The sequence below is a fragment of the Paramisgurnus dabryanus genome, chromosome 23 (assembly GCF_030506205.2).
Source record: "Paramisgurnus dabryanus chromosome 23, PD_genome_1.1, whole genome shotgun sequence".
NCBI classification, from domain to species: domain Eukaryota; kingdom Metazoa; phylum Chordata; class Actinopteri; order Cypriniformes; family Cobitidae; genus Paramisgurnus; species Paramisgurnus dabryanus.
This window is the reverse complement of record NC_133359.1, coordinates 9,792,005-9,802,954: the sequence shown is the minus strand read 5'-3', so window position 1 is coordinate 9,802,954 and position 10,950 is coordinate 9,792,005. Positions and strand designations below refer to the sequence as shown.

The window sequence follows — 10,950 nt, the reverse complement described above, 5'->3', positions numbered from 1 at the left end:
ATGTATATATATATATAGATACATCTATCTATATATATAATATATATACACATTCATACATACATATCTTTATTCATGTGATGTCAAAAAATTAAAAAAAATGTACACGTTTATTACAAAATCGTAACAAAGACTGAAAAGGGTTTGTATTCATTCTGGAACAATGTTTCTCGGTAATCTCACAACCGCCTGGTCCGGTTGTTCCCAACGACGGTCACTGAAACAGTCTGATTTGTGTTTTATTGATGCTAAGCAGAAAACGCCTCAACTCATGATGGGTAATGGATTAAAGGAATGTTTGGGGGGGAAGCCGAATGTAAACAAAAAGCAACCAAAGGAGAACTCCGTGATGGTAACGACGAGCGTCCATCCTTCCGAAAGACGACGACGACAGGAGAGCGTTTATCCCACATTAAAAAAAAGCAGAAAACGATTTTTGTGTTCTTTTATTACTAAATAGTGCAACAATGAACATTGCATTTTCTTTTGCCCTTGTGTATTCACATGTATTGGATTTGTCATCGTGTCTGTCCTGTTTGTAAGCGTGGCGCTTCGGAAAACAAAGCGCTAGCTGCTTTTTATACCAATGAGAGTGTGTGTGTGCTGTACTGCAACTTAGACTTTGGGCAAACACCAAACGGGGCTTCCCATCGGAGGAGAAACAAAACATTGACCCTGCTCGAAATGAAATGGAGGGAGAAAGAAAATAAGAGGGGAATTAAAAACAGAATGAAAATATATAGAAGTAGTTTTGTTTTTGGGCAGCACATAATTTGCAAGGCAGGGTCCCTCCCCCGGTTCTCAAGGTGGAGACCCTCACCCCCCCCTCCCGCAGTCCTTGTCCAAACAGTTGAGGAATAAAACCAGGTTTGTAGTCGGGCAGGTCGTCTGGCTGTCACTACCGATCGCTCTTGGAGCTCTCGGACGCTGATGGACTCGGATTCAGAAAGCCTGCTGGGCCGGATTGTAGTTGAAGGTGGTTGGCACGTGAGGCCGCTCCTCTAGCTTGTCGTATTCCAGATGAAACTCCTGCCAAATAAAAAGGAAAGCTTGTAGCTAAAATCCATATATACATCTTTAGGCTTCAATAATGTGTGTTATAGAAGTAATTCTGTACCTTTACCTTTGCAACCTTCCTCCAGTTATGACAATCAAAGAAGTAGTATGTTCCTCTTTCATAAGTGTTGGTCTTTAGCGTGGGCTCCATGCCAGGTGCTCTTGTGATCCAAACCCTTTCTTCTTTATGGTACCGCCAGTCCCGGTTGAAGCTGAAATACAGTCACACTTCAATGTATCAATCTTCATCATCACCAGCAAAAAAATCTGTAAAACCATCAGTACACTTTTTGACATCATTAACAGTGTCTATGCAAAATCTCTGCATGCAGTCTAATATTTGTTACCACCTCAATGTGTCTAGGTTAACTGCTATATCAACTAACACAAGGGGTATGTGCATTGAATGCGACCATGCTGGCAAAAAAATATCAATGGACTGTAGAGCTAGAATGCTTGATGTATCCAAAGTTGTACGTACAGCTCCACAGCAGCGAGGAGTTGTAAGAGGTCTCCTCCGTTCATGTAGTAGAGGTAGAACAGAAGATCTTCACCGTATCGTCCCAGTTTTATTGCAGCCAGCTGTATAGATGAAGATACGGAGGTCATTATAACTTCAAACTAGACCTGACACATCTTTTACATCACTGAAATGACCCATAAGCATGTAATGTGTTAAAGGGACACTCATTTTCCAGCTCCCCTACAGTTAAACCAGGGTTTCCCTGCATCATATTTCAGTTAAGGTGGCCCGCCTAAGCTTGGAAACCCTACCGCCTTAACTAGGTCTCCAAAAAATAATAATAATAATAATAATAATTCGCTGCACAAAAGGCCGTCAAGTGCATCTCGGAGAATAGAGCGTATGCGCATCACACCGCGAGCGGGCACACGCGCCAAGGCCAAAATGAGAAAGAAGTGGTCCGGACCGTCACTGTCTGGAGGATAACTAGCCAGTTGATGAAACATCTCGGAAAATAGCGCAGACGCCCTTCACACCGCAAGCATGCACGCACACCACATGGCCGAAATGAGATAAGACGCGGTCCGTCATGTCTGGAGGATAGCCATTTGATTAAACGCGTGTCTGAGAGAACTGTAAGTGGACTTATGTTTTGGTGTTATTTTTAAGCCTGTTATTGTATTAGTCTATAGTTCTTGCAGTTTTAAAGTATAGTTAGCTGGTGATTTTGTTGTTTGAGCAACCTGCTAGGGTTTCACGTGCCTGTTGATTAGATATAATTGTTGAGCGCTCTTGCTCACGTTATTCATGTACATTATTTACATGCTACAGTAGTTACACTCCTTTAAGATAATGTAATTAATAGTGGGAAATAATCAGTTTTTACAATCTTTGCGCTATCTATCATCGTATCATCTGCTTCAGTTTTGTGTTTATTAACCCTTTAGTTTCACTTCAACACGCAGCTATTCCCATTAGAGGTAAAAACATTTAATTCATTAATAATCTAGTATGTGTTCATTTTTTTGTCATAGTTTCTTCAAAATTAAGTTTTATTTGAGTGTTTTAAAAATAAATATTTCTTATTTATTTATTACATTAAAATATTTAAATTTTCATCATGACGCATACGCCCCACCCCTTTGATTACCACGCCCTCGGTCCCGCCCAACCCTACCACCTTAACCAACACATTTTCTGCAGGAAACCAGTAAGAATCAAATGTTTAACTCTAGGGGAGCTAGAAAATTAGTATATTTTCAAAAAAAGTGGAGTGTCCTTTAAGCGTCTTAAGACTTTACCTTATCTCTTATGTGAATGTTGGTTAGGTACTCTGAGGGAACATGGAAGTCTGAAAGAGAAATGTTACAAGGATTACTAAAATGGCACCCATTACACTGATTACTAAATCTACTAAAGAACCAACACTTACCAATGTCTTGTGGTCGACATGGAGCAGAAGCCCACGGAGATGCAAACTTGGGATACAGATTCCTATAACGAGAAAATAAATTGTGTGTGTCAAAGTAATTTTCTTTCTGATTTGCAGTTTTCTACATAAAATCGTCCTATGTGATGTAAAGAACATTCAGTGAAAATATAACCTTGATATCTTTAATATTGATGAGTAAGGTCATGTCAATAATTACAGACAAAATCACATATAAAGAACATGCTGTCAAACGGCAGTATCACACTAATGTCATTGTGACTAGTGTTGGGTGATATGCCCCATTTTGAGATCGTCCTATCGTCAGCCTGTGAGATCGCCGATACACGATAGTACTGAGGGGCGGGGCAGTAGTTTACTCATTTATTTATTTGATTATTTTTTACTCATTTATGACATAGCAACACTGTCATGACTGCAACCTTCTTAAAACATATGCCATTTATCCGAGTGCAGAAAAGCCCAGGTGCTATAAAATTTCCTGCGTGCCAGGGAGCAGGAACAGCACACTCACTGATTTTAACCCTCTGTTCACGAACAACCTCTCTAGTACAAGGAAATGTCAGAGCTCATGTGCGAGGAGGAGGTGTCCAAATCATGGTCATTACAGAAGGAGTCCATGCCACATGCATTCAGGTCCGAGCAAGAGTCCAAGAAGCGCGCAACACATTAAAGGGTCGGGTAAGTCCAGATGCATTACAAGCCCTCGTTACAAGCTCTCTCGCACAGTGAAACCCACAAACCCTCTCATACGTCCCAATGCGAATGTTAATGTGGAACTATGATTGGCGATATGTCTGCCGATCATCGATAAACAATACTATCAACTATCGGCTATATAGTATTAATACAGTGCCGTACTGCATCCTTCTTCATATGATTGGCAGTTACCATTATGTAATTTTTATTTTTGCCAATTGAGTTGAACATATTAAGGGATAGTTCACCCAAAAATGAAAACTCGGTCATCATTTACTCACCTTCGTGTTGTTACAAACTTGTATAAATTGTATTGTTCTGCTGAACAAAAAAATATTTGTAGCTAACCAGGAAACCGAAGCACCATTGACTTCCACAGTAGTAAACAAATACTACTATGGAAGGCGATGGTGCTCAAAACAGGTTTGGTTACCAACATTGCTCAAAATATTTACCTTTTGTTCAGCAGAACAAAGAAATTAATAAAGGTTTGTTAAAACATGAGGGTGAGTAAATGATTACAAAAAAATGTATTTTAAGTGTACTATCCCGTTAAATCCCAGTGTATTCCTTTAAAAGAATGCAAACATTTGGGAAACAAAAAAAAAGTAACTTACTCTGGAGAGTTTAGGTTGAGTCCTAGCGTTGTTAGGTCACTTCCTAAAGCCAGGTGAACCATCCCAGGGTCCGTCTCAGCTGCCCGGATGAATGTCAAGAGTCCGATCATTCCGAACTGATCCGTCACCATTCCTGAGGGAATGTTTGTTACCTTGCCTATAAAAACAAAGAGAGGGAATGAATGTTAGGTTTATTGATTATAGAGTATCCAATAGTACAATAAAACCTTCTGTTTTAACAAACATGCCTTACTAAAACATTACCTGTGTGCATTTTAAAGCAAAACATATGGTATTTTAAGTTATGTCAGTACAAGTTGTTTTTAGTTTGGACAGCTCTTTATTTTAGGATAGGTCTAGTCTAATCCCTGTCCAGGAAACCCCCCCTGAGAGTTTAAAATTTTTGCACACTTCTCATTTAATAATTCAGTTGTTTGCATAAACCAAACGAAGGTTTGAGATACAGTAGTGTGCTGCTAAAGAACCTCACCATCAGGCAACACCTGGATCCCTTTCTTTTGCTGGTTGTTATTCTGTGCTGATGATGTCTTATCGCCCGGGAACTTGGGTCCGTCAGTGCTTGAGCTGCCTTTGCCTGATGAGTTCAAGCTCTGTTGAACCAGAACAGTTTGGTAAAGCTTACAGCACTGGAATGCTATCACTTAAAGAAACAGTTCACCCCAAAATGAACATATAACATGAACACCTAAGCGTTCACGCCAGCATAAGTTTTCAATTGAAGCACCAGGCTTTTCAAGTGCCCAGAGTTGAAAAATTTTACTGTCACTTCTTTCTCTGCCATCCAATCACAGTGGAGGAGGGGCGGGACAAATATCACAACAACCGGTGCATCGTTTAACGACTGATAAACAAAACACAAGTATCAAAGCAACTAAATCGTTCAGCTGTAAAAACGCTGGCAAGCACCCACAGTCGGGGTCCGCCTGCAGTTTTCAGATGCTTTGGTGTACACGCCCCTTTATGGTGCATGGAAAAAATGAATTGAAAGTGGTTTGGAATGACATGAGGTTTGTGTAAACAATGACAAAAAATTTAATTTTTTGAGTGAATCATTCGTTCAAGGGCTGTAGCATCTATTTGAAACAAATCACAAAAGCTTTTCATAGCAGATTACCCATACTGCAAAACTAAAACATGTTATTTATGCAATGTGTGTGGCTCTTTAGCTCACGAAAGATCAAATTCAGGCAATACTGACTGATTTGCTTTCATCCGTGCTCAACGTTGGGTCTTTGTAGTTGGGTCCGGGCAGAGCTGGGAAGTCTTCGTTGTGAATGGAGAAGTCCTGCGACTGTTCGTTCGATGGCTTTGTGACCATTCCGACTGCAGGAAGATACATTTTAACAAAGATTGTTGTGATGAAATGAACATAAAACCGCTGACCTTATCACGCATTCAAGCGGACGCGTGCTTAGTCGTAAAGACTGGGATGGTTTCTGTTTCACATAGGTGACGGGACTGTGTAAAATGAACTCTTACCATAAGGTGCCCTTCCAGCCAGTGGATTATGCAACGGTGTTGGGTTGCCGTTTCCCTCTCTTCGACTTCTGTCTGCGAGTGCTGGGAATTCTGAGAGGTCTATTCCAGTCACATTTTCACTTCCATCTGACAGGAGAAATAAATAGGGAATATTTTTTACAATTACACAAAATAAGCATCTTACTTTTCTAGTAACATTAAACTCTTAACTGACTATATGGATACTGTCATGGTTTATCATCACTGCACAGCATTACAAATATTTGTGGGCCTAATCTATAAACACAGACCTGTGCCAAAGTGGACAGGCACATACTATAGTCGGCCAATCGCTCAATGAAGCGCTCACCTGTCCCGTTGAAGATGTTATTGGATAAGGAGTTCATTCCAAACCCCTGGCTCCGCCCCATTCCAAATCCTGACATACTACAACGACACACATGAGGATTTGACCCTTTTGTTAAGGTCAGTCTTATTAAGTCCTGATTGGCCTTTTCTTGGCCTAAGGTAAAGGTTAATTAAAATACAATGTATGCATCTCAGATGCCGCTTCTTAAAATAAAAACAACTTAGACCCACCATGCTTTTACAATAAACAATGACGATGAGGGCATCCAACTCTACCATAAATGTGCAAGGCTGTCCAACACTTAAATTGTACCTGTTGATGGTAAACGGCTGGCGTGCTGACTGCTGCTTGGGCATACAGATAATGCTTGGTGAGCTGCGGTTAGGGCTGCCCAGGCCCGAGCTGCCCATACTGTTGGTCCTGCCACTCATGCCCATGCCCTGCCCTACCTGCGAGCTCATCATGTTTCTGGTGTTCATGGGCAGGATGCCCCTGTGGAACATCAAAGAGAGTCGTGACTTGGCCAAGAGCACTGTGACATCATGATGCCAGCAGAGAGGTTGGCATACCTGTTCGGCGAAGGTGGCGTGTGGAGGGACATTGTTGGGACGCCTGTTGTTGGGGTGCTATGGCTCGGTAGCTGAGTGCTTTGTGTTAAGTTCCGGTTCAGTTGAGGATTGTTATTACTCATGCCCCTTATTGAGAAACCTAGTGTATCTACAAAAAAAAAAAAAAAAGAATCAGACAGGACAACTTTAGTTTGATTTTATTTTGCACAGCACGGGCTATTCAATATTAGAAGGCTAGATAGGTCTACGTTAGCGTAGACTTTAACTCACTTTGCGGTCCATACAAACTTGCACCAAGCTGTGACAATTGACTTGACGATGACGGTGAAGGAGATGTCAGCATCTGTAAAATTAAGAAATGTTACAACAATCATTGTTAGAACTTATTTCTCAGTAAAATCTGAAACAAAGAAGACATGAACCCTGTAATCGTGATAAACTACTAGACATCTACGGCACTTGACAAGTTGCATTAAGCGGCGATTCACATTTCGCGTGCTCAAGTTTGTTATTTCAAATGTAGGTGCGCGTGTCGGAGCCAATGGTGTAGTGGACGGTGCTCCGACACATGGTGCAGACGCACTTATGGCGACCCAAGTTCGAATCCCAGGTTGAGGTCCTTTGCCAATCCCATACCCTTCTCTTCACCCTAAACTTTCCTGTCATCTCCTTAATTACTTACTATCTGTCCAATAAAGGCAAAAATGGCCCAAAAAATAATAAAAAAAAATGTAGGCGCGCGTTATGCATGCTCATAATGGAAGTGGTGTGACGAGCTCGTTTTTTACAGGCGCGTCCACACCGCATCAAGTTAAAAACATTGTAACTTTTTAGAATGCCTCATGCGCACTGCAGGTCATGTGACAAGAACGCATTTTCCGCAAGGATTTAGATGCGAAATGTGAACCGCCCCTAATACTCTTTTTATCCTTGTGCCCCCCCCCCCCCCCGCATACATGTGACCCTGGACCACAAAACCAATCATAAGTAGCACGGGTAAATTTGTAGCAATAGCTAAAAATGCATTGTATGGGTCAACTTTATATTTTTTATGCAAAAAATCAATTTTCAACCATAAATATCAAAAATGTATCATAAGTAATATATGTTGCTAAATCCCACATTTGGACACTTTAAAAGTGATTTTTTTCAATATTTTTTGCACACTCTGATTGCAGATTTTTAAAATGGCCGAATATTGTCCGATTCTAATAAACATCGATGGAAAGCTTATTTATTCAACTTTCATATTATGTATACATCTCAATTAAAAAAAGACCCGTATGACTGGTTTTGTGGTCCAGAGCCACATATAGGACAATCTGAGCCACCAACCCTCTGGCATATATATTTATATTTTATACATGAGGGTTGAAATCCTCAGTTTGTAAATACTATAGACATTAATATTAAATATTTTAAGTAAAAATATGGATTTGTAAGCATATGATTTTGTAAAACCTAAAATATTTTTATATTAAATTATTTTAGGCATCCTTATTTGACTTTAAAGCATATCAGATCCCACACCACCCTTGGAACCACTGCTTTAGATCTTGTTTCAGTATTGGTTGGCGTGCACGTTCATGTTATTTTCTACCAATGTAGCAGCAGGACATTGAATTAGTAAAAACTCAAAAGTTGCCAAACTCAGTGTGGTCAAATACAGTTCAATGAAAAAACTTATCTACTTGCATATCTACTTTCTCATGGACATGCATGGGTCTCTCCTAAATGTTTGCAAATATATTGAATCATGATAAATGTATTGAAAAGTGTAACATTGTTTATTTGACACAATGAGGAGTGTTAAACACCATAAAAATGAAAGAAAAAAAAAATGAATCAACCTCTCATTGTATTTAATTCAACAACTTATACAGGAAGAGTTTACAATGCTCATGTTTTAAAAATAAAGCTTAAAGTGATAGTTCACCCAAAAATGAAAATAATGTCATTAATGACTCACCCTCATGTTGTTGCAAACTCGTAAGACCTTCGTTTATCTTCGGAACACAGTTTAAGATGTTTTAGATTTAGTCCGAGAGCTTGTTGACACTTCATTAAAAATCTACGTACGTTATACTGTCCAGAAAGGTAATAAAACATCATCAAAGTAGTCCATGTGACATCAGTGGGTCAGTTATAATGTGTTGAAGCATCGAAAATACATTTTGGTCGAAAAATAACAAAATTACAACTTTATTCAGCATTGTCTTCTCTTCCGCGCCTGTTGTGAAGCGCATACGCGAGACTAAATTCACGTGACTGCAGTGACGCGGATGAAGTACGACAAGGCTGACGTGTTATCTGGTGCGCCCCAGCTGTTATTTTTTGTTTGTTTGTTTTTGTGCGCCCGGGCTTCGTATACAGTCTGAGGGAGTACGCAAGTTACGCTGTAACTTTGAAAAAAAATACTTCGCAAATATGTATGAGGATAACACGTCATCCGCTTCACACGTGTTTTTATTACCTTTCTGGACATGGACAGTATACCGTACATAGATTTTCAATGAAGGGTCAAGCAAGCTCTCGGACTAAATATAAAACATCTTAAACTGTGTTCCGAAGATGAACGGACGTCTTACAAGTTTGGAACAACATGAGGGTGAGTCATTAATGAGATTATTTTCATTTTTGGGTGAACTATCCCTTTAACGTATGCACCTTTCAATATCAAAAAAAGTGTCTGTTCTTACGTCTTTCTCCGGTCGAAACATCGACGGCTGGGGATAATACATGCTGGGGTCATCTGGGTAGTCACTGTCGACCCCCTCAACAAACTTCTTTCTAGTTGCACTGAACATTCCGTTTGTCACCTGTGAAAAAGACAAAATGTCAGTATAACAGCACAATGTTTTATAATGGCAGTGATATTTCATATATGAACCTATTACAATGCTACAAAATTATGACCTGTTATCGTATGCACATCTAATGATGCTACTATGTATATGCACACTACACAACAAAAGTGCTTGTTTTTGAAGATTATTGAAAAGGTACAAATAATATTATTTTAATGCAATTATGTTCATACGTATAAATCTTGCAAATATACCCGTTAAACTTCAGCGCTGTTTAACAGTCTATTACTCTTATTGTTATGGCGATACGTTACCAAAACAATTTAGTCAGCGATTCAAAACACAAACATATTTACTGTTGGGGTAGAAAATAAACAAATTAAACTTTTTAAAATGACAAATGACAAACCAGATTAACAGACCAGCTAAACCAAAGCAGAAACACAAATTACTAGCCAGCTACTTTAACATACTCGTACTTAAAATTTTCCTAACCTTATTATAAATATTAAAGCAGTTTCCGACACGTTATATTGTTACGAACCTATACATTAAGTTAAACGAGCGAACCAACTTGTGACAATTCCCGAAATGTTATCATTTGATGTTAGCTAGTTAGCTTTGCTCGTTAGCGGAGTAGCTGCTAATACAGAAATTAAATTCTACTTTTTGAATAAAGATGTGAATGACAACCAAAACACACTGAACTGTTTACCATTCATTCGTTTAAACGTTTTAGCCCAGTAGGGAGTGTCTAGGCATAAATAACACATGTATTTACGTATTTTAATGTTGAAGGCCTCTGTATCGGCTCTCTGTTTTTGTTAGCGCTCAACGCTAATCGGCTAACTGTGGCCTCAGAACAAAAACAGAAAGCACCAAAACCATGCAAACGTGTCGCTGCAGTCATGCAACCACTAAATATATCCTTGGACGTATGCATAAAGCTGCATTTGATCAGTTGGTCTTGTATGTGCGATGTAAAGCCTGTTGTGTAATTTGTTTTTAGTGAAAATGAAATTGACTAACCGCATTAATTTACCCTCTCCTCGCAGATCCAAGATGGCTGTGTATCCTACTGACGAGAATGCTGGGGGAATAGCCTTTACCCTCTGACCTCCTGACCTTCGGTTTATTTTACACTGGACACATAAGATTGAAAACTGTGTTTGACACAGTATATCTCATATATCATGCTATCTGGATATGAGGGAGATTTTGAAGATGACTTATTGGGATGAAAGTGTTACACTCTCATGCAAAATGTAAGACTTGGTACAGCAATAGGAAGTTGTCATTTTTCTGTCATTTTTTTTTTCAAAGTATTGATATATTGTAATTATGATACTTTGTAAATAAAGCAGGCAAAATGTAGGCCTACATTGTATTTGCAGTCACGTGCAGGTGACAAATTGCTTTAGCTTTGATCTGGAATTCATC

At 39.3% G+C, this 10,950-nt stretch overlaps 1 protein-coding gene across 2 annotated transcripts; it reads right to left on the bottom strand.

The window, feature by feature from the left end:
• Positions 1-430: 430 nt before the first annotated feature.
• Positions 431-10,675, bottom strand: cnot2 (CCR4-NOT transcription complex, subunit 2). Of its 2 annotated transcripts, XM_065292014.1 has the most exons (15): positions 10,540-10,675; positions 9,403-9,522; positions 6,974-7,046; positions 6,704-6,851; positions 6,447-6,626; positions 6,135-6,211; positions 5,786-5,911; positions 5,505-5,629; positions 4,776-4,896; positions 4,286-4,442; positions 2,952-3,013; positions 2,821-2,870; positions 1,538-1,638; positions 1,118-1,268; positions 431-1,029 (listed from the first exon to the last, which is right to left on the bottom strand). In XM_065292014.1, the coding sequence occupies exons 2-15, from the start codon at positions 9,508-9,510 to the stop codon at positions 943-945; spliced, it is 1,566 nt and encodes a 521-aa protein (XP_065148086.1). In that variant the 5' UTR covers positions 9,511-9,522; positions 10,540-10,675; the 3' UTR covers positions 431-942. The 2 variants fall into 2 exon arrangements, with proteins under 2 accessions (XP_065148086.1, XP_065148085.1); XM_065292013.1 differs by lacking the exon at positions 10,540-10,675 and having other exon boundaries at positions 1,124-1,268.
• Between the last annotated feature and the right edge of the window lie 275 nt (positions 10,676-10,950).